The sequence below is a fragment of the Onthophagus taurus genome, chromosome 1, assembly GCF_036711975.1.
Source record: "Onthophagus taurus isolate NC chromosome 1, IU_Otau_3.0, whole genome shotgun sequence".
NCBI classification, from domain to species: Eukaryota; Metazoa; Arthropoda; class Insecta; order Coleoptera; family Scarabaeidae; genus Onthophagus; species Onthophagus taurus.
In genome coordinates this window covers 7,501-33,572 of record NC_091966.1, presented here as the reverse complement: position 1 = coordinate 33,572, position 26,072 = coordinate 7,501, and the positions used below count along the sequence as shown (strand labels likewise).

Sequence of the window (26,072 nt, the reverse complement as noted above, 5' to 3'; positions counted from 1 at the left end):
ACTTACCTCATTACTCGTAAATGGACAGGCCAGTAAGTAGTTATTTCTACGATCTCCGTGCAAACTAGGTGATCACTGATTACCAACCAAAAAACTGTGCGCAAAAAATTAATCGCTGCTAATTTACTTACCGAAGAAATTTCACACAAATTTCGTCAATTTATTTAAGGTGTTTAATTAAACTTTAAATTGGTTTTTAATCAATTTAGTGGTGAGTTAAAAACAAGCGACGATTAAAAACATGTTTATTTAAATTTCAAAAAAAGCATTGAATACATAGTAGTTAGTAAGAATTAAAAAGTACATCGTTTAATCATCAGTCCATTCAAATGGTTCTGGCGGTTCAGGTTCGTTTTCTTCAGCAACTTTCGGGCCCATAACAGAAACAGACTCAACTATTTCTTCTTCGCCAGGTTTTGTATTGCGAACCATAATAATTCCGCCAATCGAAACATCTTTCATTGGAACATATTGACAACCTTCAACGATACTAACATACTTTAATTGCCCCCTTAACGCTCTAGCCGGATTATTTAATGTCTCGGACGTTGGTTCCGGTTCTTTCTTTTTCGGTTCTTCCTTCTTCTTTTCTTCGTCCACTTTCATCTCTTCGACTTTATGATGCTGCTTTTTCTCATTATCGCGTTTACGTTGCCTTGCAACGCTACTCAAAACTACCGTCGAAATCTTTTCACGTTCCTCGCGTTTCTTCTCTTCTAATGGTGGCGGATAAGCAAACATGCTCGGCTTAACATTGGATTTGAAGTCCAATTTAGGCATCTTTAAGTCGGCGTTTAAAGCAATAACGCAGGAGGGGGTAAAAGCAAGAGATAAACAATGAGTTAATGGGAACCAATACCAATACTGGGTGAAAATATGGGTACCAACCACAGCTAACATGTTGGTGTGGCCGGTTCGAGATTGTAATGAAAGCGTTACGTTTCTTCCACCAGCATCAATGATTCCTTGGGCTAAAATAGCTCCGAATTTAGTCATGACGTCTTCGTGTTTGTTGGTGGTCAGTTCGTAGTAGTAACGTCTAAATAGCGGCACTTTAGGGCAAGTTTGTTCGTTTTGTTGGATTAAAATCATTGCCGTGGCGATCAAAGCTCCTTGACGAACGAAATTGACTGAATCGAATTTGATCATCGGTTCCAAAATGGCGATTGCTTCTCGTAAACCGGTACCAGCGCAAGCGATTCCCAAAGCCATAGCAGCTCCATAACGTACATGAGGGTTGTAGCTTTCTGCTAATAAAGAAACAACGCTCGGGCATTGTTCCGGAGTGCTAAAAAGGAGAAATCCTAACGATGTTACAGCAGCGCGACGAACGTCGTCGTTGACGTCAGAAACGGCGATATGTAAAAGCTTTCTTATAGCTTTATTTTGAGCGGTTCCACAATAAGCCATGGCAATAGTAAAAGCCCCAGCTCTTCTAAATATGGGATTTTTACTATCTAAAAGTTCATCAATTAAAGTATCAGCTTCTTCAAGTCTTCCATACATAATGAACGATATTCCCAAAGCTAATCCGCGCAGAATTTTTTCGTGTTGACTTTCCTGCGCGTACGAAACCATATCTTCAATGACCGAAGTGTTTTTTGATCCCAACATAACCAAACCCATTCCAATTCCAGCAGCCTCCCCAGTTACAGCGTCATCTTGATAAAGATTAAACTTTAATTGTTCGTAAACATCTTGACGATTAGTACCCATCGTGGCCAAACCAAGACCCAAACAACATCCGTGTCTTATAATTTCATTTTTAGCCTCCTTAAGTTGATTTAATAAGTAATCGGATATATTCGCGCCGTGATTTGCGTGGATTAACCCCAGAGCATACAACGCACCACCTTCGGAGTAACCAGAATTTGCCCCAACATCTTTAGGTAAATAACTTTGAAGGAGAGATAAAGCCTCCTGTTCGTGACCACGATGTATGACACCAAGTGATGCAACGGCGGTGAATTTAGCCCAATTTGTGGCGCGCGTTAACCATTCGAGGTTATCCCTTAAGAATTGATCACTTGTAGTACCGCTGTGCATGTAAGCGTTCGAAATGATGGTCGCAGTGTGACAAATATTAACTCTACTCGCTTCTTTAGCGTATTTTAAAACGAGCAAATCGGCGTGATTGCTACGAACAAGAAATTGAAGATGTAACTCTAAAGTTACTTTACCGGATAATATGTTGTAGAGTTGATCCAAGTTTTTTTGACGCTCTTTTTGTTCTTCAGTTAATGATTCAATGGAAGGTTTATCTTTAGTTTCCTTACTATCGGCATCACCAGCAGCGGATTCAGTTTTTTCTACTTTTTTTTCATCGGCAAAACATTGTAAAGGAGCGTTAGATCTTAAAGTGTTAAAAACTCTTTCAAGATATTGTTGTGTAGCAGATTCGTACAGATCAAAGCTAATTTGATAAGCCATTAATTTACTTTGTTCTTTCTCTTGAATTAATTTATCAAGGATTGAAGCTACGGATGCAGCATCATCCAAAAATATAAAACATTGACACATATTAACGTAATCGGGAGTTTCTAACCCTTGATATAAATTAACCAGACAACGTAATACAGTATTTCTAAACTTTAAGTTTGGTATTAAATTTAATGTTACATCAAAAGCATAATTTAACATTCCAACCACATCATCGGATTGAGTAACAGCTACCTCAAAAATATCCATCCTCCTGGTCTCTAAAGCTAAACCGACAGCTTGACAATATTGGCCATCTTCGAGACATCTTTCAAACATCCTATTAACAACGCCTTCCAATCGAGGATCAATAGGTTTGGCTTTTGGGCTGTTTTCGACAAGAGCGACGCGTTGTTGAATATAAAAATCGATGCATTTTGATAAAATTGTTTCAACGTATTCTGTACGTGAATTAACATCAAATAAATTTCTTGCTCCCAAGGCATAAATAAGCGAATCATCAAACGAACCTAAATGGTAATAAACTTTACTTGCCACTAAAGCCGCTAGCTCGTGATCATCGAAGTTTTTATCTTCGTATAGGATTTCAATTTTCTCGATGACCTCAGAGATTTCCGGCCAAAACTCATCCACAACGGTGTTAAGCTTCTTCAGGGCGAAAGATTTTAATTCGACACTTTGTTCGTCGAGAAGGGATATTATCCCAGCCGCTGATGTTATATTCATCTTAAACCTTGAACTAGGTATTTAGAACTTATTGAATGAATACGATGATAACTATTCAACCTGTATTTCTACTGTGTCACGATTTTAGGGAATTTGTTACGATGGATCCATACGCGAGAGCATGCGCAGAAAAGAGGACAGCCAGAAGTTAATTTATTTTAAATAAATTATTTGATTATTTATTGTAGGATTAGCTTTATTTAAATTAAAAAGGGGTTTAGAAGAAATGTATATGTTAAATAATTCTTTTTAAATTTTATCTTTAAATATTTTTATAACTCAAGAACATCGCTTAGGATTCTTTGTGTTAAAAATTGTTTACAGTTGGTACGGCTGAGTGCTTTGTCAAGATTGTGTTTATTAAAATATTATTTTTAGATTTATGTTATTTTCTATACTTAAATGTTAAATTAAGAGTAAATTTAATAATGCTATTTATAGATTTCTTTGTAATTTTCGTTTTATATTTATATTGTTTGATTATACCAGTGCAAAATGAGTTGCATACCATCAAAAAATGCAATAACATTTTTATAAATTAATAGAATTTAAAAATTAAAACTACTTAAAATTTATTAGGATCATTGATTATAATCAATTTACTAAAAATCTCATGTCAGTATAATCTGAAATGCACCTATTTTGGCTTTAAAAGTATTTTTTAATAAATAACTTTGATGTCATATTGAAAGAAAACCGTTAAATGAGGTAGTTTGTTTCAAGTGTGATTTAATTAAGCTACCATATTTTATTTGTTATGTGTTCTATATAGTTTCGTGGAAAGTCGTAGTTTTCCAAAACGAAAAAGTGCTTAAGAGTTTTCAACGCCCATAATTCATAATTTAATCGAAAATATTTAAAAATACCAACAATAATTTGTTATAATAATTTATAATAGAAGTAATATTTACAAACTAGGTTTCAAACTAACCTGTTACCTTATTAAATGGTTTTCTTAACTATTAAAATTTATTTCAATTGATTATTCCACATATCGAGAAAGCGATAATCATCGATAAATTGCAATTTCACATAAATAACTCATCTAACTGATACGGAAATGCGTAAATAACTGGGTTAATACCATCGTAGACAGTTATTTTAATTTTATAGTCTGCTATATTAGGTACACTTTCTTCCATAAAAAATCTACCTTATATGAAAAATTAAAAAAAGCTGAAAATACAAAATCTATTAGAGATAATGTAATAAAAGTAATATGCCCCATACCTTATTAACCCGATTTTATTATCTCGAAATAATGTTTTATATTCACCGTTATATATGAGAGGGTTTATAACGAGAATATCCGTTACTGTATCGTATTAATTAATTTTAACATTACAGGTGTTATGTATGTAAATTTATTGTGGGAGAATTGATTCCCAAATTTATGGGGATATGCGATAAGTAGATATTGTATAATGATTTGATTGAATACTTTTATTACCTAATGAATTATAATCTAATATAATCTGTCTATTCTATAAATACAAATTTATAACAGAGGTGTAAAATCCGTTACGTTACATAACAAATTTTGTGATATGCAGGGCAAATATACCGTATTTTCTCGAATCTTATCCGCATTCGAATCTAATCCGCACCCCGATTTTAAAAATGCATAATAGTAAAAAAATTTAGTTTGCGAATGTAATCCGCATCTTTCTTTGAGCAATTCGACAACACCAAAACGATGCGATGCTTGTTGTTAACCATAAATATATATTTTTTCCGTTGATTGACGCTGATGTACCTAAAGAAACCTTGCTTACGATGCTTACGTTTTTATTAGACTAGACTTTAAATTTACCTAGCCAAAAAAAATTGGAAAATAAATAAGTATAATTTTAAAAATAAATAGTAATGCCTAGCACAAATGCCGTTCATATACTGCCCTCGTAGTAATTACACATATAATAGCGTAATTATAAAAAAAGTTGTAAAAATCTAAAAGGGTCTTCTATACAGCAAAGTTTAAAAATATGTTATTAAGTTAGCGTTAAGGAAATCGAAAAGCTGGTATAATTTTTGCTATTAATGAGAGTAACGTTGCGGCTGTTGCGGAAAGACAAGGTAGCTATTGCAGATTGAGGCATCGTGCAAAAAATTTCGGGCCAAAGAAGAGATGATTGCATGAAATTGACGAGGCAGTTTTCTAGTTCTCTCAACAAAACGAAAAATTTTTTGGTGTTATCGTTGAGGCGCAGAACTACAATTTCCCAAAAGCTCCTAATGATTCAATTTGTCTCAAACTGTAAATGTCAATGAAATGGTAGTATATCTGGATATGCCACCCAATTACACACTGGAAAGAAGAGGTGTGTGGGAAATTTCTTTATAAACGAGTGGTTGCGAAAAATTGCGCATAACATTGATACTAGCAGTAACAAGTGATAGGAAAAAATTGCTGTCATTATTAATATTGAGAAAAAAAACATTCTGAAATCTGAAAGACTTCCTGAATGACGTCCTAGTTAGGGCAGAACAAAAAGGATGGATAATGGAAAAGCTGATGATTGAATGGTTAAGACAAGTATGGAGTCGTAGACCAGGAGGATTATTAAATAAGGATATTAATTAATCATAGACTGATTGCCCTTGGTTTACACTTCTTGTCATAATAATAATACCTGCTGGAATAACATCTATACTACAACCTGTGTATGTATATTAACAAACTCGAGAATAAACAAAACCGGGAGCAATTAAACGAGCTCTTCTCTTCGAACTTGTTCAGTGAGTGTAGGCGACATGGAAAACGATCCCTGAAAACAATATTATAACATCATTTAAGAAGTTTTGTATAATCCGATTTGATCTGTATTGATCCGAAGATGACGTAATATGGGAAGAAAATGATACATAAAAATGTAAATATCGTTCTAAAACCCTTAATAAAGTGTTATTGTTATAATATGATTTTATTTTACTATTTTCCAAATTGCAACTATACGACTGCGAATCTAATCCGCACCCGATTGTAATCCGCATTTGATTTTAGAGCACATAAAATTTGTAAAAAAGGTGCGGATTACATTCGAGAAAATACGGTACTTCAAACTATAATAGGGCAAACGTCTCCAAATGTACGTATATTAAGAACTAATACTCCCGACCAGCGCAACAGTCACAAATTTGAGTATGAAAACTTAAAAAGCCAAGCTTGCCTTTGCAGAATTCAACCTTAAAATTAAATACAAAGGTACATAGAAAACTAAAAAGACACCTTACAATCATATCTTATGTCAATGTCATGTGCTTTTAAATTTCGATGACACGACATAATAGAAATCAACCCCCTCTCCTACTTATCGCAATAAATGGTTCGAATTATAATTTATTATTAGTAACATTTTCATCGCTTCGCAAACATTTCTTCCTTTTTTAATACGAATAAAATTACTAAATTACTCACATACTAAAGTTAAATGAAAAAAAAAGAAATTTTGATAAGGTGTGAATGTTAATATTACAGTGAAACCAGCATAGATAACGTACAAAATATCGTTTGTTTTGCGAAAGTAAAATATCACTTAAGTAGATTGCGAGCCTACTATTCCTATATAATTATTATGTTTTACTTTCGCGAAATATCTTCAATTAAGTATTCCAGTATGAATAATAATCTCCCATAAATCATTGTATAAGAACGCACTGTCTTTATTAATGAAGAAAAATCATAGTGATGGGAAAAAATTTCTTGAAATTTAGAATTATTGCTTGTAAGAACTACAACATAAGACCAAACATAATAATAAAACTAAAAGTTGTATATTAAAAAAACATGTAGTACACACCAACAATCCTAACGAATCAAAACAGTGTCCAGTTCTTTCGCCTACTCTTTGCGACGAGTGAGAGTAGAGAGAAGTTGAAGCGCGTGCTTTAAAACAACTCTTTAACTTCGCCCAGAAGCAAACGAGCGGTCGCACGTGCGCCTGTTATTCTCGTACTAGTCCTCAGAGTTGAATCCATGCTCTAATTATCTTTAACAATACTACGGGTATACAATTTGCGACGCCGTATGCACTTTCATGCACAAACCTACGCTAACATTTGAAAAAGACACAAGTTTCATTCAGTGAAGACAACCAATTACGACATCCTTCTCATTTGATTTCTTCATACACAAAAAGATGCATGTTAACCAGTGGATGTTATTTGTTGTAGCATTGAGTTTGGCCGATGTTATTAATGGGATCATTCCTGAAGATAGTGGAAGTATTTTGGATATTGGTGAGTTTTGTTTCATTATTTAATTTTATTTGTTGAACATAGAATTTTGTAAATGTTAATGGTAATTTTTGTTGGTCGACGTCTTCCGAGTAATTAAAAAGATAAAACGAGAGATCTATTGTTCTTGGATAATTTTTCCGTTGAGTCTTTCTTTTTTCTTTCGTGTAATGCTTGTTGAGTTCGTGTAATCTGTTTATCTCCGTTGAAGAGAGTTTAAGATGTTTCTTGAAATGGTGCTTTCTTCCGGTAAAGAAATTAAATCGTTGGGGACAGTTAGGTTCCAGATAATTTAAAAGAGAAATGTAACTGTTACAGTAATAAAGTATATAAAGTTTCATATGTAATCAATTTTATCGCAACTTTAAATTTCATGTCCTTTTTTTTATTAAAAACACGTTTTGTGCATTTTATTTTGACATTAAAATTATATTTTGTAATAAGTGTAGAAAATTGAAAAGTTTTAGACTTTAATTAAGATTTGAAAATTTCAAATTATTTTTCTTATTAGTCAATTTAACAATAATATATTACGGAACTCAATAAAGGAAGTGTCTCCTTCACCTGTCAAAAAGTTTCGAAACGTTACGCTCCGCGAAATCGCAATTCATCACATCTTTGAGCTATAATTGCAAAAGAACAGTTTTAATAATGATGGCATTGGAGATAACCGCAAGATAACGACGGATTAAACATCTAATTTGAAGGCATTGTTTCAAAATATTCGCTGTGAAACTTAATAAAATAAAGCTTCTGAATTTTTAATCTTTTTAATTCTAACATGTTACCTTCGAATAAAAAATAGATAAAAATGATGATAATTTGATTTAAATTACGATGTTATTTGTATAAAACAAGTTGAATCACGTTTTTGCAATTAAAATACTTTTCCCATTGACAATAAAAGATTATTTTCTAAAGAATTTTCTATAGGATGTCACGAATTTCATTTTGTTACGCCCTGAAGCATGTAAAAAAAATAAAAGTAGGAAGAACTGAAAGGATTTTTTTGATCGTCTCTAGATTTATAATTGGAATTTCATTTGGAATGAATAAATTCTAGTCAGAGTAGTTGCCAAATTTTAGACAACAACTTTCAATTCGAGAAAGTTAAAGATGTTATTTAGCAAAAATTTTCACAATTACTCAAGTAAATATATTGTTAAATGTATCTTACTGCTTTCCAGTCAATTCTATGGTAATTATCCTTATGGTTTAGTCATGCTTTGAGGTCACAAAATAAACGTACATAAAATGTACCATCATCGCCAATGACTTTGTAACATTCAACTTCTCCTTATTGTTCCTTCGAAAAAGCTTTCTTCTTGCGCGATTTCCGATGATGTCGTTTCCGTCTGTCAGCATGTGCGCAATAACGATCATTGTGTTTTTATGCCATTTGCATGTTCAATTCTTGTCGTTACCCAACAAAAAACACGTTCCTATTGTTCGTTTTGTTGTGAATGGATCAGTAATTACGAAAATTAGTTTAAATTTATATCAAATACATCTCCTCTATCATATCATTCATTCAATAATTTTATTATACCTATTTATAGATATTCCGTCAAGACAAAACGATAAATTTTCAAATCCACCATATCCATACGTTGCAAGCACAGGTGGAAATAACATAGGAAACGAATATTCAGAAGAACGACTCCCCTCGGATCCTATGCGAAGGTGTTCTGAACGATTAGATAATGCACTTCAAGAGATGAGACGTAGACAACAAGCCAAACAAAAATCTTTACATTTAAGCGGATACACATTACACCAACAATTACGCTCGATACCTTACGAAATGTACGTAACCGATATGAGAGTACGATTACCGTCATCAACCAGTTGGGTTCGTGTTGATCGATGTTTCTTCGATCCTGTAAACACCTCGTTAGACACACGATTACTCTTTAGCGATTTAAGCATAATTGGAAAAGTTAACTTATTTGGAGATGGGGAATTATTGGAAAAGGAGCCTGATCAACCAGACCCGGAAGGAAGTTGTAACATGATTTTGAGATTAAGAAGAGCCGGAATCGGGTAATTTATTGAATTCGTATTTTTTTTTAAATAGTAATGCTTCACTTTATTGTAAACCTTTAATTTCTTTTTAATGTATATTATAAGATCGGTATAGATTTCCATACCTATCGCTTTTTGTTTTGTTGTTTCTCAAAAGCTTCGCCGAAAAAATGGCGACATTTCATGAATTTAGATATTTTATTTAGAAAAATAGTGAAAAGTCCTCGAACTGCCGCCAATTTGCTAACCTTCACGTTGCTCATCCATAATGCGTCTCTTGTCGAATCTTACAATTAGACAAATATAAACATATAACTAATTATACTTAAAAAAACGATTTTCTTCCAACATTTAATATCTTTATTTTCTTTAAGATGATGATCAATATCAATTTAGGTTTTAAATTAATTAGGTTATCAATTTTTTCGAAGATTAAAACTACTATTATCATTCTTTTACTTTCAGATTTCACACTGAACCGATTCGACGCGAAAGAGGTCATTTTAACGTTCGAACTGATTCGCATTTTTTAGAACCGGGTTTTATAAGTGTTTATGCTTATGGTTGCGAGTCACATTTTCGTGAGCACAGAAGAAGTTTTTCGGAAGCCAATTATGAGGATGAAGAGATTGCTAGGGAAATGGAAGATATTTTTATAAAAGGTATTAGGTCTTTACTCACTTCGTACATGCAAAGAGAATTACAACCAGCTATAAAAGAAACTTTAATGACTAGTATGGGTTATACGGTATCTTACGGATAAATAATTACCTGTATATAGATGTAAATATGTTATAGAATTTAATAAAGTATTTAGTAACACTTCAGTTCTTTTCATACCATTTAATCTATATTTTAAAGTAGAACGCAATAAAATAATGTTAACAACTTGAAACTTAGACTAATTATATTCTTCGAGATATTGACAAACAAACTCATATGTACTAAAATGTAGGGCAGTTGTAAAAACCGCTTTTAAAAGACTTGGGGTAAGTCCTTTAAATAAACCGTTAAACCCTTCCTGTTTGATTGTTTTCTCAAAAGCGTCCATCATTCCATTATAACTGTACCCCTTTCCAAAATTTCTTCTATACCTTTGGAAACCTTGCACTTGCATTCTTTTCCTTACAAAATCAAATGGATAAATAACAAGTTTCGCACAAAATCCAGAAAGACTTCCAGCAATTAAGCAACTTGTTGCCGAATACCTAGTTTCCTCTATTCCAACTACTTTTTTATAAGCTCTATCAAAAAGTTTATAAAACATAAATTGAGATCCAGCGTGAGGTGCTACTTGTACAATGGTTGGGGTTAATCCTCTAAAATATGCTTTAAAATTTTCATTTTTATAAATGTGGACAAATGCGTGAATAATGCTTCTATACGCCCTTAATTTATCACATTGTCCAATTAATCGAGTTCTAATTACATCAAAAGGAAATGATACCACGGTAGCAACACCTCCTATTAAAGAAAGAATAAATAAATGATGTATATTTATTGTGTACATAATGTTATTGTTACCTGCAATCGATCCTCCAATAAAGTTTTTAACAGGTTTAAACTGTTGATGAAATAAAGGACCAAAAGATTTCATAAAAAGTTCGTAGGTTCCAAACTGAGCACATCCATACACAATCGACAATAACTGTGCTGGTATGTGTCCCTTCCAAAACGCTTTAACACCTTCTTCATTGTAAATTAATATTACAGCTTGGGTAACAGATTTATACTTGGATATTGAATGGTAACATATTGGTTCAGCTTGCAATTGAAATCTGATCTTTACTACGTCCAATGGTTGGCAAACAGCTCGAGTCACTGCTCCACTGGTTGCACCGGCAATCACAAAATGTACTTGATTTAATTTAGAGTTATTTCGTCGTTCACCCAACATTTCAAACAGGTATTTTCAAATTGTTTTTAAATTTTTTTATAACATCATTGTTATATTGTGATTGCGTAATATGGCAAATTTTTGCTCCATTAAAATTGAAATTATTTAACATGTTTAAATACCATTATTAATTATCATATTTTAATTTTTTTTTATGAAATTGATTTATTATGAACTGATGATTTGCGCGGATGAAAAAACGAAATGACATTTTAAAAATTTTAATGACATTTCTGATTTCAATGTAACCTTAACAACATAAAAATCACCAATGCGGCAAAATAACCAAATTTTTAAACTTCTTTTATTAACTAACAATAAATCTTTTATCGCTTAATAATATTTTAATATACCACAATTAAATAAAACGGTCATATTTTTTTATAATATTAAAAATAAATAAAAAACTTTTACACACGAAAATTCCTAAAGCAACAGTGAGCAACAGTAAACATAACCTATTTCAGAAGCAATTATCTTCTTGCAACCTTATAAAAATATTATAAGTACACTTCGAAATAAAATAATGGTTTGCGAAGATACTTTGCGTATAAAGCACCTTCCGCCGGAATTATCTCATTCGGAAAAAGAAGATTTGTTAAGACATTTTGGTGCGCAAAAGGTAAAAATAGTAACAACGACAGCAAAGCACAAATCAGTAGCCTTCGCACAATTTGAATCCAAAGAAATAGCAAAATCTGTTTTAATTCGTTTACATCAGATAAAAATATTTAATTCGAGATTATGTGTCGAATTTGCTGAAAATGATATTGGCCCAAGTAAACCACGTTTGAAAAACGTAAGTGAAAATAAAAATGAGAAAACGAACTTTAAGAACTTTGTTAATAAACTGAACTCCTTTAATAGTTTCGTTTCGTTTAATCAACCTCCTCCTAGTCATTTACGCTATGCTTATCCGAAACCTAATCGTGCAACAATAAACAATATTGCACACGCTTTGGCATCTGTTCCAAAATTTTATACTCAAGTCTTACATTTGATGAATCGTATGAATTTACCGCCCCCTTTTTCCGATATTCCCGATCCTCCGCATGCATCGTTAAGACAACCAATACAGACGAAACCACCTCCACCACCTTTACCACCAAAACATGAATCTTCTTCCGAATCTGAGTTAGAAAGTGACCCAGAAAACAATACGATTAAAGAAATAATACCAGAAAAAAGAACGCTACCGCAAAAGAAGCAAGTCAAACGACCCAAATTTATCAAACCTAATCCACCAAACATTTCTCAAAAACAAAGTGAAAAAGTTGAAGATATTTTTGAGAAAACACAACTTCATCAAAGAAAAATAGAACTCAAAGTTTCCACAATTAATTTAGAAGATATTCGAAAAGAACAATCTACAGATGCGATCGACACCAACTCCAATAATGACCAAGCAGCAAATGTATCAGAGAACCGCGAAAACGACGTCATAACTGAAGAAGAACTCTCATCAAATCAAATCCCTTTGAAAGATTTGAATGTATTTCCTGTTTTTAAAGATTACCACCCAGGAGCTGCAACAAATCGACTTTACATTAAAAATATCGCAAAATCTGTTGAAACCAAAGACCTTGAATACATTTATAAAAGATATGTTGACTACGAAAATAATGAATCTAATAAAGAAATTAATATTCGTTTGATGCAAGAAGGAAGAATGAAAGGTCAAGCTTTTGTTACTTTAGGAAGTGTTCAATTAGCTCAACTAGCTGTTAAAGAAACTAATGGATTTCTACTAAAAGATAAACCTTTAGTTGTTGTATTTGCTAAAAGTGTTACTCAAAAAAAATGACGATTTTAATAAATATATTGATGTGTGAATTTTTGAAGACCTTTTTTTGACCTCAACTCCTAAATAATTATGTTGTCAATTATAGGAATAAAAATGAAAAAATCAAATTAAATTTATTGTAGCCCAAATATTAAATACTTTCAGGATTTATTAATAAACAAAAACGAAATTACAAACATAATTATTTAAAAAATTCATTTCATACAAAAAAAATGGAAAACTTTAAGCTACTTTGACCAACCACTTTTCCAATTCATCAACATTTATAGAATCTTTAGTTTCATTGGTAGCAAAACCATTCGCAAATTCTATTTGAATAGGTGATAATAAAGAAAAGTGAAAATCTTCTCCTTCTGATAAGAAACTGTCACCTTTTTTTACTTTTGGATCAACAGAATCTAATTGACTTGATTTAGTGCGTTGTAAAGTAGTCCTAAAAAATGATAATATTAAAAGTCATAATAAACATAATTTTATCACTAACAATTCTTTTTCTAATATACATTTGACAGCCATACTATTCTTTGATGACGCTACGTCTTGTTTATTGCACAAAATCAATACTTTCACTTTATTATTCATTGCCCCAAGTTCCAATAAAATGTTGTACAAATATTCAGCAACGTCACGAACTTCCTTTTCAATCAGACTTGAATCGACTACATAAACCAAAGCTCTAGCTTCTTTCTTGTATTTTTCAAAAAATTTGTCTCTAACCCTCTCATGTCCAGGAATATCAACAATACGTAAGGATAAATTATTGATTAAATAATTACCGGTGTTCTCTTTCATGGATGTATAGGTATCCACAAATTTCTGATGAACCAACCTTGTAAATAATAGAGTTTTACCTGAATTGCATAAGCCTGTTATTAAAACAGTCCTTTTAGATGATTGTTTGGCTTTGTAAATGAAGAATAAAACTAAAAAAAATATTTTTAATAATTCTATATTTTGATATGACATCTGGTAAACTTACCAATAGTTATTAACAACGTTATTAGGGCTACTATTATAGGAGAATATGAAATTGTCTCTTTTGATTCATTTGTATGCCCGTTTTCCATTTTAAAATAGTTTTAAATGTTGTAAATATCGAAAATTCATACACAACCTCACTTTCTGCAACACGATAAATAATGAATATACACACAAATGTCAAACAATTTGAAAGCAGTTTGTGTTATATTGGTTGCATAGCACCTATTTTTAATATTAATCAATATTAATTTTTGGTATTATATACATAAACTATGTATATACTGTTCAAAAATTAGTAAACTACTTCATACAAATAACTAATTTTCATAGTCTATTCAATTGTATAGTTATTAAAATAAATAAAATTATCTTGTTCATATTCTTGTCAACTCTCCACTTTGCAGGTTATGTCTCTGTACAAATTTTTTTAATATTATTGAAAATATTAAGCATTATCTACTATTAGTATATAATATTTAAATATCTAAAACAAAGTTAATATGTATAAAAAGGATTGTTGTATAAATAAATATGACACTTTACATAACCTAACATAACCTTGTAGGAATATCTTAAAAAAATCACTTTCAAAAATGAGTTTCAATTTGACCTAATAAATTAAAAAAGATAACATTGTCTATTTGGTTGCCTGTTGTTCTAAATTTTACGTTCTATCTGTCGCTTTGCGTATTATGTACGTAATAATAGTTAAGAAACTGTTTAGTCAATTTTCAAGGACGTCATTAGGACATAGAAAGTTTTTTAAAGGTGCATTTCTTTTGTAGTATACTTTTAAAAATAATTTGCTTAATATATAATGGCTAATCTCGGCGGTAATTTCTCTTTATAATACATTTATTTAATTGTTGTAATTAATTATTCTTTTTTAGATATGAGGACGTGTTATAACAATAGAACAAATTTATTGATTGAGGATGAGCTACCATTTAAGTGTCCCTATGCAATTTTTGATAAATGGTTAACTGAAGCTAAAGAGGACAAGAGAATAATTGAACCAAATTCTATGTGTGTAGCAACGGCTACAAAGTAAGAAACCAAATTATCATACTAAATATTTTGATGAATTATTGTTGTATATTTTGTTTTAAAATTATTATAGAAGTGGAATTCCTTCCGCCCGTTACATTTTATGTAAAGGTTACGATAAAACGGGGTTTATATTCTTTACACATTATACCAGTAGAAAGGGGCAGGAATTGGAAGAAAATCCAAACGCAGCTTTAACATTTTACTGGCCTCCGATTCATAGATCAGCAAGTGTTTATCAAAGTTTAAATTAATATAAAATTATAAAGAGATATTTTTTAAATTTTAGATAAGAGTCGAGGGAAAAGTGGAGAAACTTTCTTCAGAAATTGCAGATGAATATTTTAAAACACGACCTTATGACAGTCAGATCGGAGCACTTTGCAGCGATCAAAGCAAACCTATCGAAGGTAGACATGTTTTATTTGAACGAGAGATTGAGCTTAAGCAAAAATATGGAGAAGGCCAAGTTCCAAGACCAGAACAATGGTTAATTAAAGATATATCTAAGATCATTAACACATAAAAGGATTATTTTATTTCTTTTATAGGGGTGGATATAAAGTGATTCCAAAATGTATAGAATTTTGGCAAGGACAAAGCGATAGAATTCATGATAGAATTAGATTTAGAAAAGTTACTTGTGATGATAACGAGTTGGATGGTAAAGTATTACATAAAGGAGCAGACGATTGGTTTTATGAACGATTAGCACCTTGAATATGAAGAATTTCTATGGCTATAACAGTATTCGGATTCTTTTGTTTATTACCAATTCTTATGGTAATCTAGTGCAATAAATAGTTGAAATATTATTAGTAGAAAATACATCACATTTACATGTTTGAGATTTTAGAGAAATTGTTATTGAAATAAAATAATTGGTATCTAATGAAAATTAAGACTTATATTTATTTTTTTAAATGACAAAATTGATTTTATTGATATTGTCAAAATAAATTTAAATAAGAAATTAGTTGTGGAAAATGTAAACGCAGCGTTGTAAAAATAGGTTGTAACCAAAATGATTTCTTCACAATTTGGATATGCTCTTATATCGAAACCAATGTTTAGCAAAACATTTTTACGGAATTTTATGGTTGCCATTAAAAGATGCGATAAAGATATGGATAAAGATAATCCCAAGTTTACACTTTCTGGTTTGTACAGTTATGAATATAGAGTACCGATTATGTATATATATTTTTTTAATTTGGTTAGATTTAAAAGAAATGTTCGAAATTCAAAAACAGTACACTCTGGAAGAATCGCCAATAAAAGATCCACTTTTTATATTCCAGTCGTGGTACAGGGACGCTGCTGATTCTGTTGGTGTTTTAAATCCATCTATCATGTGTCTTGCTACTAGTTCCAAGTACAAACAAAACAAAAGTATTCATCAATTTTGGTATGTAATATTTTCTTTTTTCTTGCTACAGAACGGGAATTCCATCTTTAAGATACATGTTCTGTGAATCATTCGATACAAAAGGATTTAGATTTTTTACTTATAACACGACAAGAAAAGGTCAAGATTTGGTAAGAAAACACATTAACCAATTTATATTGATAATAATGCAAATTAAATTTCAATATTTACTTATTACTTTTTTTGCTACTTTTTAGAAAACAAATCCTTATGCATCGTTATGTTTTTATTGGGCTCCTTTATTAAGATCTGTACGTGTAGAAGGACCGGTAAATGTTCTTCCATCTTCAGAATCGGACGAATTATTTAATCGTCGTGCTTATGATATGCAAGTCAACATACATTGTTCAACTCAATCGGACAGGATACAATCATTTGACGTCTTAAACGAAAGAGAATTAATTGTTAGAAATAAATTTGATCCATCTAAAGTTCCAAGACCGGAAAATTTGTACTGGAAATACATTTTTATTTAATTTATAAATTTAATTTAAATTTATTGTAGTTGTTGGTATAATGTAAGTCCAATTATTTACGATTTTTGGCAATTGAGGCAAAAAAAGGAACGAATTCGTTTTAGAAAATCAAAACCGGATGAGAAAATTGATGGGTTAACTCGTAAAGGCGAAAAGGATTGGTTGTATGAATTTATCGAACCTTAAAAATTTGTTACCTTTAAATATGTATATTCATTATTTGTATTTTTGTTTCAATATATTGCTTAGATTTATATATATTATAAATTCATCATCTTTATCTTAATTTTAAATAAATATAAGAGTTACTCTTCTATTATAATTAACATCGTAACTATCGGTTTCAGATCTAACACAAATCTCTGCTCTTTTATATCCACTTTGAAAAATATCGCTGCTACTATCTCGAACTTCAAATCGTATTCTATGTCCTAAATGATTGTTTAACTCTGGAATACATACTGAAGTTCCATACGGAATTTTTAGATTTTCGTCCATTGATAAGGTGACGTAGTTTGTTCTATCATCTACGTAATCCTAATATATAATAAAAAAACATTACTTCGGTATATTATATTACCAAAAACATAAAATAATATACCTGTAATGTACACAAAGGATTTCCTTTAACATCTGTAAAACCATCATCATGTTCTTCGCTGCTATAATTGGGAAAATACGTTGTTAGAGTAACGTTGTCGAATCGTACTCCAAAGCATTTCAAGTTTATTTCTTAAAAAAATTAAGTTAAGGTTTTAAAATACAAGAGATATATACTTTACCATTATCAAAAAGGGTATGGGAATAATTGAATTGATTAAAATAAATTAATAAAACAGAATACAAAAATCTTCGGTACAAAAATTCAATGGTATGCATGATTGTTGGTGTAATGGTGCAAATAAATGTGGCTGAATAGTAAAAGTATAATAGCTGAATATGCATTAAAAGAAAACAAAAAATGTTTGCAATTTTTTCTAAATAAGTTAAAAAAAAAAGCCATATTAAGGTTACAGTCAATAATAATTTTGTAACTTTACGTCGTTTTCTTTTTATTTATTTATTTATTTTCTTCTTATTTATTGTACAAGCTGGTCAAATTCCATGTCCGAATAAGCTATCTCGGAAACTATAAAAGTTAGAAAAAAAGTACCTTACATGTCTCTATCTCTTTTTTTAAATAAATTTCAATGTCGAAAACCTCAAAGCGCTATCGTTTTTTGTTTTTCTCCTAGAATCCAAAAGTGAAAATATCCTAAAACCGGCAAGTGCAATTATCTTGGTTATTATTATAGGTAAAGTATTATAACTACGATATTATATGGACACTTTTCTACAGAGAATTTGATGACAAAATTTTTTTTCGTTTTTTTAAATGGAAATAACCACTGATTATTCGCTTATTAAATTCGTTATTTTTTTTCTGATTACAAAAGTATAGGGTGCGACAGGTTTATTTCTTATTGTCTTAGAATAAATCTAAAAATAAAACTTAATAAAATTAAAACTATTTTAAAGGTGTGTCCAGACATTGCGCAGCAGTCAAGCGTGGCAGCAGCACGCGGCGTGCCGCGCGATGTCTGAACGACGACGCGCGGTCGTGTCTCAGCTGTTGCTAAGGGCCGATCTACATCAGACGAGCGAATGCTCATTCTATCCCTACTTTATCATATTCTTTTTGTGTAAACAGATGTAGAGCATTCTTTCGTTGTTTTGTCTGCGTTTCCAAAGATTCTATGGAATATACTAGGAATGTGCGATCGCTTGATGTAAACGGCACTAGAGCGTGCGAACCATTCCTTAGAGCCTTCTTGCGTGTTCGGACGTGCTCGCTCATCGGAGCGGTCTCTTCAAAGCGTTGTTGTGTTCTAACGGTGTTCTAGTCGAATGAGCATTCGTTCGGCTGATCTAAATATCCATGTGCAAGAATTCTAATTCTTGGTTCTCATTTTTGCTCCTTTATATTTTGGTGTAGTGTAAACCATAAAAATGCGCTTTCGTTTCCACTAAAAGATCAAGAAAGAATGCTCTTGTTCTATACTCTGTTTTTAAACCAAGAGGAGTAAACGCGAAAGTCAGATTTACACTAGGAAAAATCACCAGAAAATATCACTAGATATTTTGGCGGTAAATTTAAATTAATAATTATTATTATTTATTTATTTACTTATTATTGTATTTATTTTCGTTTGTTATCGTCAACACTAAACATACAAATTAACATTGAAGTTATGAGTGTATTTATTTCAAAATATAATAAAGAACAGGGTTTAAGAACACAAAATTTACAATAATGACACGAAACTGTCGAATTGTCAATAACCTAACCTTCAAATTCAAAATTGCCTGTGTGTGAACCTTCCTCGCATTCAACCAATCACGTGCAAGGTCAATCTGGTGACAAATTTAAAATACTTCTCCTGGTTTAAAAACAGAGTATAATTGCCAAAGAAAACTTCATGGTATAATTAATGTTTGTAAACAAAACTAACCTTACCTCACATTCCTTCACGCTATAATTGGGTTGGGTTGGCGGTTGGGTTGGCGGTTGGGTTGGCGGTTGGGTTGGCGGTTGGGTTGGCGGTTGGGTTGGCGGTTGGGTTGGCGGTTGGGTTGGGTTGGCGGTTGGGTTGGGTTGGCGGTTGGGTTGGCGGTTGGGTTGGCGGTTGGGTTGGGTTGGCGGTTGGGTTGGGTTGGCGGTTGGGTTGGGTTGGCGGTTGGGTTGGGTTGGCGGTTGGGTTGGGTTGGCGGTTGGGTTGGGTTGGCGGTTGGGTTGGGTTGGCGGTTGGGTTGGGTTGGCGGTTGGGTTGGGTTGGCGGTTGGGTTGGGTTGGCGGTTGGGTTGGGTTGGCGGTTGGGTTGGGTTGGCGGTTGGGTTGGGTTGGCGGTTGGGTTGGGTTGGCGGTTGGGTTGGGTTGGCGGTTGGGTTGGGTTGGCGGTTGGGTTGGGTTGGCGGTTGGGTTGGGTTGGCGGTTGGGTTGGGTTGGCGGTTGGGTTGGGTTGGCGGTTGGGTTGGGTTGGCGGTTGGGTTGGGTTGGCGGTTGGGTTGGGTTGGCGGTTGGGTTGGGTTGGCGGTTGGGTTGGGTTGGCGGTTGGGTTGGGTTGGCGGTTGGGTTGGGTTGGCGGTTGGGTTGGGTTGGCGGTTGGGTTGGGTTGGCGGTTGGGTTGGGTTGGCGGTTGGGTTGGGTTGGCGGTTGGGTTGGGTTGGCGGTTGGGTTGGGTTGGCGGTTGGGTTGGGTTGGCGGTTGGGTTGGGTTGGCGGTTGGGTTGGGTTGGCGGTTGGGTTGGGTTGGCGGTTGGGTTGGGTTGGCGGTTGGGTTGGGTTGGCGGTTGGGTTGGGTTGGCGGTTGGGTTGGGTTGGCGGTTGGGTTGGGTTGGCGGTTGGGTTGGGTTGGCGGTTGGGTTGGGTTGGCGGTTGGGTTGGGTTGGCGGTTGGGTTGGGTTGGCGGTTGGGTTGGGTTGGCGGTTGGGTTGGGTTGGCGGTTGGGTTGGGTTGGCGGTTGGGTTGGGTTGGCGGTTGGGTTGGGTTGGCGGTTGGGTTGGGTTGGCGGTTGGGTTGGGTTGGCGGTTGGGTTGGGTTGGCGGTTGGGTTGGGTTGGCGGTTGGGTTGGGTTGGCGGTTGGGTTGGGTTGGCGGTTGGGTTGGGTTGGCGGTTGGGTTGGGTTGGCGGTTGGGTTGGGTTGGCGGTTGGGTTGGGTTGGCGGTTGGGTTGGGTTGGCGGTTGGGTTGGGTTGGCGGTTGGGTTGGGTTGGCGGTTGGGTTGGGTTGGCGGTTGGGTTGGGTTGGCGGTTGGGTTGGGTTGGCGGTTGGGTTGGGTTGGCGGTTGGGTTGGGTTGGCGGTTGGGTTGGGTTGGCGGTTGGGTTGGGTTGGCGGTTGGGTTGGGTTGGCGGTTGGGTTGGGTTGGCGGTTGGGTTGGGTTGGCGGTTGGGTTGGGTTGGCGGTTGGGTTGGGTTGGCGGTTGGGTTGGGTTGGCGGTTGGGTTGGGTTGGCGGTTGGGTTGGGTTGGCGGTTGGGTTGGGTTGGCGGTTGGGTTGGGTTGGCGGTTGGGTTGGGTTGGCGGTTGGGTTGGGTTGGCGGTTGGGTTGGGTTGGCGGTTGGGTTGGGTTGGCGGTTGGGTTGGGTTGGCGGTTGGGTTGGGTTGGCGGTTGGGTTGGGTTGGCGGTTGGGTTGGGTTGGCGGTTGGGTTGGGTTGGCGGTTGGGTTGGGTTGGCGGTTGGGTTGGGTTGGCGGTTGGGTTGGGTTGGCGGTTGGGTTGGGTTGGCGGTTGGGTTGGGTTGGCGGTTGGGTTGGGTTGGCGGTTGGGTTGGGTTGGCGGTTGGGTTGGGTTGGCGGTTGGGTTGGGTTGGCGGTTGGGTTGGGTTGGCGGTTGGGTTGGGTTGGCGGTTGGGTTGGGTTGGCGGTTGGGTTGGGTTGGCGGTTGGGTTGGGTTGGCGGTTGGGTTGGGTTGGCGGTTGGGTTGGGTTGGCGGTTGGGTTGGGTTGGCGGTTGGGTTGGGTTGGCGGTTGGGTTGGGTTGGCGGTTGGGTTGGGTTGGCGGTTGGGTTGGGTTGGCGGTTGGGTTGGGTTGGCGGTTGGGTTGGGTTGGCGGTTGGGTTGGGTTGGCGGTTGGGTTGGGTTGGGTTGGGTTGGGTTGGGTTGGGTTGGGTTGGGTTGGGTTGGGTTGGGTTGGGTTGGGTTGGGTTGGGTTGGGTTGGGTTGGGTTGGGTTGGGTTGGGTTGGGTTGGGTTGGGTTGGGTTGGGTTGGGTTGGGTTGGGTTGGGTTGGGTTGGGTTGGGTTGGGTTGGGTTGGGTTGGGTTGGGTTGGGTTGGGTTGGGTTGGGTTGGGTTGGGTTGGGTTGGGTTGGGTTGGGTTGGGTTGGGTTGGGTTGGGTTGGGTTGGGTTGGGTTGGGTTGGGTTGGGTTGGGTTGGGTTGGGTTGGGTTGGGTTGGGTTGGGTTGGGTTGGGTTGGGTTGGGTTGGGTTGGGTTGGGTTGGGTTGGGTTGGGTTGGGTTGGGTTGGGTTGGGTTGGGTTGGGTTGGGTTGGGTTGGGTTGGGTTGGGTTGGGTTGGGTTGGGTTGGGTTGGGTTGGGTTGGGTTGGGTTGGGTTGGGTTGGGTTGGGTTGGGTTGGGTTGGGTTGGGTTGGGTTGGGTTGGGTTGGGTTGGGTTGGGTTGGGTTGGGTTGGGTTGGGTTGGGTTGGGTTGGGTTGGGTTGGGTTGGGTTGGGTTGGGTTGGGTTGGGTTGGGTTGGGTTGGGTTGGGTTGGGTTGGGTTGGGTTGGGTTGGGTTGGGTTGGGTTGGGTTGGGTTGGGTTGGGTTGGGTTGGGTTGGGTTGGGTTGGGTTGGGTTGGGTTGGGTTGGGTTGGGTTGGGTTGGGTTGGGTTGGGTTGGGTTGGGTTGGGTTGGGTTGGGTTGGGTTGGGTTGGGTTGGGTTGGGTTGGGTTGGGTTGGGTTGGGTTGGGTTGGGTTGGGTTGGGTTGGGTTGGGTTGGGTTGGGTTGGGTTGGGTTGGGTTGGGTTGGGTTGGGTTGGGTTGGGTTGGGTTGGGTTGGGTTGGGTTGGGTTGGGTTGGGTTGGGTTGGGTTGGGTTGGGTTGGGTTGGGTTGGGTTCGGGGTGATAGTGGGTTGCTACTTAACACCAAATGAACCAATCAGAGATTTTCGGAACAAGCTAAACGGAATAGCAGAAGGCATGGCTGGGAGTAGAGGGGAGAACTTCGTTTTATCAGGCGATTTCAACGCAAAGTCAGCCGAGTGGGGTTCTAAGAAGCAAGACGAAAGGGGCAGACATATATGTGAATGGATGGCGGAAATGAACCTAGTCGCTATAAACAGTGGAACATGCCCTACATGGAGGAGGGGGAAGCAGGAGTCCACGATAGACATTACCATGTGCTCCACAGACCTGGTTGGCGCTATAAAAGATTGGAAAGTGGTAGACGTTGAGAATCTTAGTGACCACTTATACATCACTTTTCGTCTGAACAGTGATAGAAGGATTGAAAAGCAGTATGACACGAGCCAACCTAAGTGGAAGAGAAGAGAGGACAAACTGAAACGTTTCCAAACTGAATTTCTTAGAAGAGCAGAACACCAAGCGATCTTTGACCCTATTTGGCTCAGTAATGCAACGGCAAAATCATGCGATAAGGCATACGGAAAAAAGAGACGCGCAAAAACAAGCAAGGGTAAACTCTATTGGTGGAATGAGGATGCTAAGAGGGCGAGAGAGTGGGCAAACAGATGCCGCAGAGTAGCGACTAGGGAGAATGGAAGAAGGGGCAACGAGAGGGAGAGGACAAATGCTGCCGAGACTTATATAAAAGCAAAAAAGAGCCTGAGAGATACTATCAGGAAGGCGAAAAAAGACGCTTGGAGAGCACTATGCAATAAATTAGACGAGCATGTATGGGGTGATGCTTACAAAATCGCGATTAAGAAAACGGGGAATTGCCGCAGGACGGATATTGATCCCGAGACAATACCTCAACTGATTAAGGAGCTCTTTCCGGAGGGCCAGGGAGTCACATGGGATACTAAGGGGCTCCTGGTGGAAGAGGGAAGCTTTGCAGAGGTTACGGAAGAAGAGGTATCCGCGATTATAAAAAACCTCAAAAAGGGAAAGGCCGCTGGACCAGATGGTATAACCCCAGAAATCACAAAAGATGTTGCGACAATAGCGGCGACGAAGCTAGCCAAAATGTATAATATACTATTGAAAGGGGGAATTTTCCCTGCGCGCTGGAAGAGGGGCAGATTGGTTTTAATAGAGAAACCGGGGAATATTGAGCCAAAAAAGTACAGGCCGATATGCCTTTTAAACACCTTCGGCAAAGTTTTTGAGTCGATTATAAAGACACGAATTAACGAAGAATTAAATGGGATGGGTGGGCTTTCGTGCGATCAGTACGGGTTCACCAGCGGAAAGTCGACGGTCCACGCGATAGAGGAGGTGATTAGAGAAGCCAAAATGTGCGATAAATTTAGGAGGGGTAGGAAGAAAAAATGTCTGATGATTACAGTGGATGTCCGAAACGCCTTTGGGACTGCACCATGGGCGGAAATTGTTGATGCAGTGAGAAGGAAAAAGTTTTCCCCCTACCTAATTAAGATTATACAAGCCTATTTAAGTGATCGGTACATAGAATATGAGGGATCTAGTTATAAGATGTCGAGAGGGGTTCCACAGGGGTCCGTCCTTGGCCCTTTGCTCTGGAACATATTTTTCGACAAACTGCTACAGAACAGGGCGATAAGGGGCGACACAAGGTTCATCGCGTACGCGGACGACCTTGCCATCGTGGTTTCCGGTTGGGATGAGGAAGAGATGCAGACGAGATCTCAGTCTGTTCTAAATGAAGTTGTGAAGTCTATGGAGAATATGGGTCTCGAGATAGCCCCCGAAAAGACAGAGGCGGTTATGCTGAGAAGCCGGAGGGGTGCCAGACAGATAACCCTAAAGGTCCGAGATGTTGTGATTCACATGCAGGAGTCCCTAAAATACCTGGGTGTCATGATAGCGACGGATCTCCGATGGAGTACCCACGTCGATAAAATTGTAGAGAAGGCCGGAAAAACAACGCAGGCTTTAAATAGAGTTATGGGATCCACTTTTGGCCCGAGAGAAGCCAAAAGAAAGCTGATTGGTGCGACGATATACTCGCAGATTCTATATGCGTGTAGAGCCTGGAGAGATGCCTGCAGCGTCAAAAAAAACGTGATAAAGCTAGCAAGGATACAGAGATCTATCTTAATTAGAACGATCAGTGCTTATAAAACCTGTTCAACAGAAGCTCTGCAGGTGGTGGGTGGCTCGTTGCCTATGGATCTCATGATAGAGAGAAGGGCGGCTGCCTGGGACGAAGGCTATGACAAGCAAGGGACTGAGACGAAGATACTGGAGGAATGGGAGAGAAGATGGAGAGCTGACACCGGAAAAGCGAGATGGTCGAAGAGGCTGATCACCAACCTTAAAAGCTGGACGAATAGAAGATGGGGGGATGTCGACTTCCATCTGAGTCAGTTTTTTATGGGCCATGGATGTTTTAACGAGTACCTTTGCAAGTACAGAAAAAGGGAGTTGAGCACTTGTGACTACTGCGCAGTGTGCGATGACGCCGAGCACACGTTTTATAAGTGTCCCAGATGGAGGGCAGATAGGGCAAGCGTCGAGGAATGTATAGGGGCGGCGATCACGCCAGAAAATACGGTGGGTCACATGCTAGACAGTGAGGACAAATGGAAATTTATTGCTACCTTTGTCGGTGACGTTTTGACCCAGAAAGAGAGAGAGGAGAGACAAAGACAGAGGGAAGGGATAGAGGAACAAAGGTAAAGTCTTGGCCTGAATCCAGAACTCCTGAGCGAGGAAGAAGAGAGGGGTGGTCCTATGGGCCCCCCTCGTCCCGGTAAGCGATAAGTGACTGAATATTAAAAAGTCTCTCGTATGTTTTGTTTTATGTCTATGGTTTTGGCCCCCGTTTTGCTTTGTCCACATTGGAGAAGGTCTCGTGAGCCGGAGAAGGAGTAAGAAGAGAGGGGTGGTCTTATGGGCCTCCCCTCGTCCCGGTAAGTGATAAGTAACTGAATAGTAAAAAGTCTCTCGTATGTTTTGTTTTATGTCAATGGTTTTGACCCCCCTTTTGGTGTGTCCACATTGGAGAAGGGCTCGTGAGCTGGAGAAGGAGGAAGAAGAGAGGGGAGGTCGTATGGGCCTCCCCTCGTCCCGGTATGGAATATAACTATTTTGAATTGTAAAAGTCTCTCGTGTGTTTGATTTGTTCTTGGTGATCCTGAACGGAAAGGGAAAGACAGTCCTGTAGGCTGATTTAACTGGAGAGTATGGAGGAAGTCAGTTCATGCGGCGGGCCGATGGTCAAAACGCGGTAGCGTAGTTCCAGCCCTTCGTGTGGGATAAGAGGAAAGGGGTTTTTAGTGGGTCGGAGACCCAAGTATGGGCTCCAACCCCACACTATCCGGTCGACCAACACCCCAGACCGGATGTCTGTTTTGCAGATTTTCCCCGACCTCGTTAAA

The 26,072-nt window shown here is 37.2% G+C and overlaps 8 protein-coding genes across 10 annotated transcripts; 4 read left to right on the top strand and 4 right to left on the bottom strand.

The window, feature by feature from the left end:
• Window positions 1-231: 231 nt before the first annotated feature.
• LOC111415560 (26S proteasome non-ATPase regulatory subunit 1-like) lies at window positions 232-3,260 on the bottom strand. The gene has a single exon (XM_023047291.2). It carries the CDS (start codon window positions 3,163-3,165, stop codon window positions 310-312), a length of 2,856 nt encoding a protein of 951 aa, XP_022903059.1. The 5' UTR covers window positions 3,166-3,260; the 3' UTR covers window positions 232-309.
• A 3,441-nt stretch (window positions 3,261-6,701) lies between these two features.
• On the top strand, window positions 6,702-10,248 carry LOC111415576 (uncharacterized). Its single transcript, XM_023047322.2, has 3 exons — window positions 6,702-7,404; window positions 8,961-9,444; window positions 9,892-10,248. The coding sequence occupies exons 1-3, from the start codon at window positions 7,305-7,307 to the stop codon at window positions 10,187-10,189; spliced, it is 882 nt and encodes a 293-aa protein (XP_022903090.2). The 5' UTR covers window positions 6,702-7,304; the 3' UTR covers window positions 10,190-10,248.
• Window positions 10,249-10,254: 6 nt separating this feature from the next.
• On the bottom strand, window positions 10,255-11,559 carry LOC111415577 (mitochondrial thiamine pyrophosphate carrier-like). The gene is made up of 2 exons (XM_023047323.2): window positions 10,951-11,559; window positions 10,255-10,890 (listed from the first exon to the last, which is right to left on the bottom strand). Exons 1-2 carry the CDS (start codon window positions 11,321-11,323, stop codon window positions 10,328-10,330), a joined length of 936 nt encoding a protein of 311 aa, XP_022903091.2. The 5' UTR covers window positions 11,324-11,559; the 3' UTR covers window positions 10,255-10,327.
• A 39-nt stretch (window positions 11,560-11,598) lies between these two features.
• Window positions 11,599-13,156, top strand: LOC111415565 (RNA-binding region-containing protein 3-like). The gene has a single exon (XM_023047297.2). It carries the CDS (start codon window positions 11,850-11,852, stop codon window positions 13,125-13,127), a length of 1,278 nt encoding a protein of 425 aa, XP_022903065.2. The 5' UTR covers window positions 11,599-11,849; the 3' UTR covers window positions 13,128-13,156.
• Window positions 13,157-13,234: 78 nt separating this feature from the next.
• LOC111415568 (signal recognition particle receptor beta) lies at window positions 13,235-14,296 on the bottom strand. Its single transcript, XM_023047302.2, has 3 exons — window positions 14,107-14,296; window positions 13,612-14,050; window positions 13,235-13,560 (listed from the first exon to the last, which is right to left on the bottom strand). The coding sequence occupies exons 1-3, from the start codon at window positions 14,192-14,194 to the stop codon at window positions 13,350-13,352; spliced, it is 738 nt and encodes a 245-aa protein (XP_022903070.2). The 5' UTR covers window positions 14,195-14,296; the 3' UTR covers window positions 13,235-13,349.
• Window positions 14,297-14,624: 328 nt separating this feature from the next.
• LOC111415567 (pyridoxine/pyridoxamine 5'-phosphate oxidase-like) lies at window positions 14,625-16,053 on the top strand. 2 transcript variants are annotated; one of them, XM_023047300.2, is made up of 5 exons: window positions 14,625-14,876; window positions 14,999-15,155; window positions 15,229-15,382; window positions 15,445-15,644; window positions 15,707-16,053. In XM_023047300.2, exons 1-5 carry the CDS (start codon window positions 14,801-14,803, stop codon window positions 15,873-15,875), a joined length of 756 nt encoding a protein of 251 aa, XP_022903068.2. In that variant the 5' UTR covers window positions 14,625-14,800; the 3' UTR covers window positions 15,876-16,053. The 2 variants fall into 2 exon arrangements, with proteins under 2 accessions (XP_022903068.2, XP_022903069.2); XM_023047301.2 differs by having other exon boundaries at window positions 14,628-14,941.
• A 39-nt stretch (window positions 16,054-16,092) lies between these two features.
• LOC111415566 (pyridoxine/pyridoxamine 5'-phosphate oxidase-like) lies at window positions 16,093-17,314 on the top strand. Its single transcript, XM_023047298.2, has 5 exons — window positions 16,093-16,315; window positions 16,377-16,530; window positions 16,595-16,694; window positions 16,782-17,035; window positions 17,090-17,314. Exons 1-5 carry the CDS (start codon window positions 16,180-16,182, stop codon window positions 17,244-17,246), a joined length of 801 nt encoding a protein of 266 aa, XP_022903066.1. The 5' UTR covers window positions 16,093-16,179; the 3' UTR covers window positions 17,247-17,314.
• LOC111415569 (uncharacterized) lies at window positions 17,256-18,611 on the bottom strand. 2 transcript variants are annotated; one of them, XM_071201354.1, is made up of 4 exons: window positions 18,371-18,611; window positions 17,843-18,315; window positions 17,662-17,792; window positions 17,256-17,597 (listed from the first exon to the last, which is right to left on the bottom strand). In XM_071201354.1, the coding sequence occupies exons 2-4, from the start codon at window positions 18,003-18,005 to the stop codon at window positions 17,349-17,351; spliced, it is 543 nt and encodes a 180-aa protein (XP_071057455.1). In that variant the 5' UTR covers window positions 18,006-18,315; window positions 18,371-18,611; the 3' UTR covers window positions 17,256-17,348. The 2 variants fall into 2 exon arrangements, with proteins under 2 accessions (XP_071057455.1, XP_022903071.1); XM_023047303.2 differs by having other exon boundaries at window positions 18,374-18,611.
• Between the last annotated feature and the right edge of the window lie 7,461 nt (window positions 18,612-26,072).

Coding starts and splice junctions, on each gene's coding strand:
- LOC111415560 (XM_023047291.2), bottom strand. CDS start 3,165: ATGAATATAACATCAGCGGCTGGGATAATATCCCTTCTCGACGAACAA.
- LOC111415576 (XM_023047322.2), top strand. CDS start 7,305: ATGCATGTTAACCAGTGGATGTTATTTGTTGTAGCATTGAGTTTGGCC. Junction 7,405..8,960: donor TGGAAGTATTTTGGATATTG/GTGAGTTTTGTT, acceptor ACCTATTTATAG/ATATTCCGTCAAGACAAAAC. Junction 9,445..9,891: donor TTAAGAAGAGCCGGAATCGG/GTAATTTATTGA, acceptor TTTTACTTTCAG/ATTTCACACTGAACCGATTC.
- LOC111415577 (XM_023047323.2), bottom strand. CDS start 11,323: ATGTTGGGTGAACGACGAAATAACTCTAAATTAAATCAAGTACATTTT. Junction 10,891..10,950: donor TATTGGAGGATCGATTGCAG/GTAACAATAACA, acceptor TTTCTTTAATAG/GAGGTGTTGCTACCGTGGTA.
- LOC111415565 (XM_023047297.2), top strand. CDS start 11,850: ATGGTTTGCGAAGATACTTTGCGTATAAAGCACCTTCCGCCGGAATTA.
- LOC111415568 (XM_023047302.2), bottom strand. CDS start 14,194: ATGGAAAACGGGCATACAAATGAATCAAAAGAGACAATTTCATATTCT. Junction 14,051..14,106: donor AACGTTGTTAATAACTATTG/GTAAGTTTACCA, acceptor TATTTTTTTTAG/TTTTATTCTTCATTTACAAA. Junction 13,561..13,611: donor TGTATATTAGAAAAAGAATT/GTTAGTGATAAA, acceptor ATCATTTTTTAG/GACTACTTTACAACGCACTA.
- LOC111415567 (XM_023047300.2), top strand. CDS start 14,801: ATGTACGTAATAATAGTTAAGAAACTGTTTAGTCAATTTTCAAGGACG. Junction 15,156..15,228: donor TGTGTAGCAACGGCTACAAA/GTAAGAAACCAA, acceptor AAATTATTATAG/AAGTGGAATTCCTTCCGCCC. Junction 15,645..15,706: donor GTTCCAAGACCAGAACAATG/GTTAATTAAAGA, acceptor TTTCTTTTATAG/GGGTGGATATAAAGTGATTC.
- LOC111415566 (XM_023047298.2), top strand. CDS start 16,180: ATGATTTCTTCACAATTTGGATATGCTCTTATATCGAAACCAATGTTT. Junction 16,531..16,594: donor TGTCTTGCTACTAGTTCCAA/GTACAAACAAAA, acceptor TTCTTGCTACAG/AACGGGAATTCCATCTTTAA. Junction 16,695..16,781: donor CAAGAAAAGGTCAAGATTTG/GTAAGAAAACAC, acceptor GCTACTTTTTAG/AAAACAAATCCTTATGCATC.
- LOC111415569 (XM_071201354.1), bottom strand. CDS start 18,005: ATGCATATTCAGCTATTATACTTTTACTATTCAGCCACATTTATTTGC. Junction 17,793..17,842: donor CCATACCCTTTTTGATAATG/GTAAAGTATATA, acceptor AATTTTTTTAAG/AAATAAACTTGAAATGCTTT. Junction 17,598..17,661: donor ATCCTTTGTGTACATTACAG/GTATATTATTTT, acceptor ATTATATATTAG/GATTACGTAGATGATAGAAC.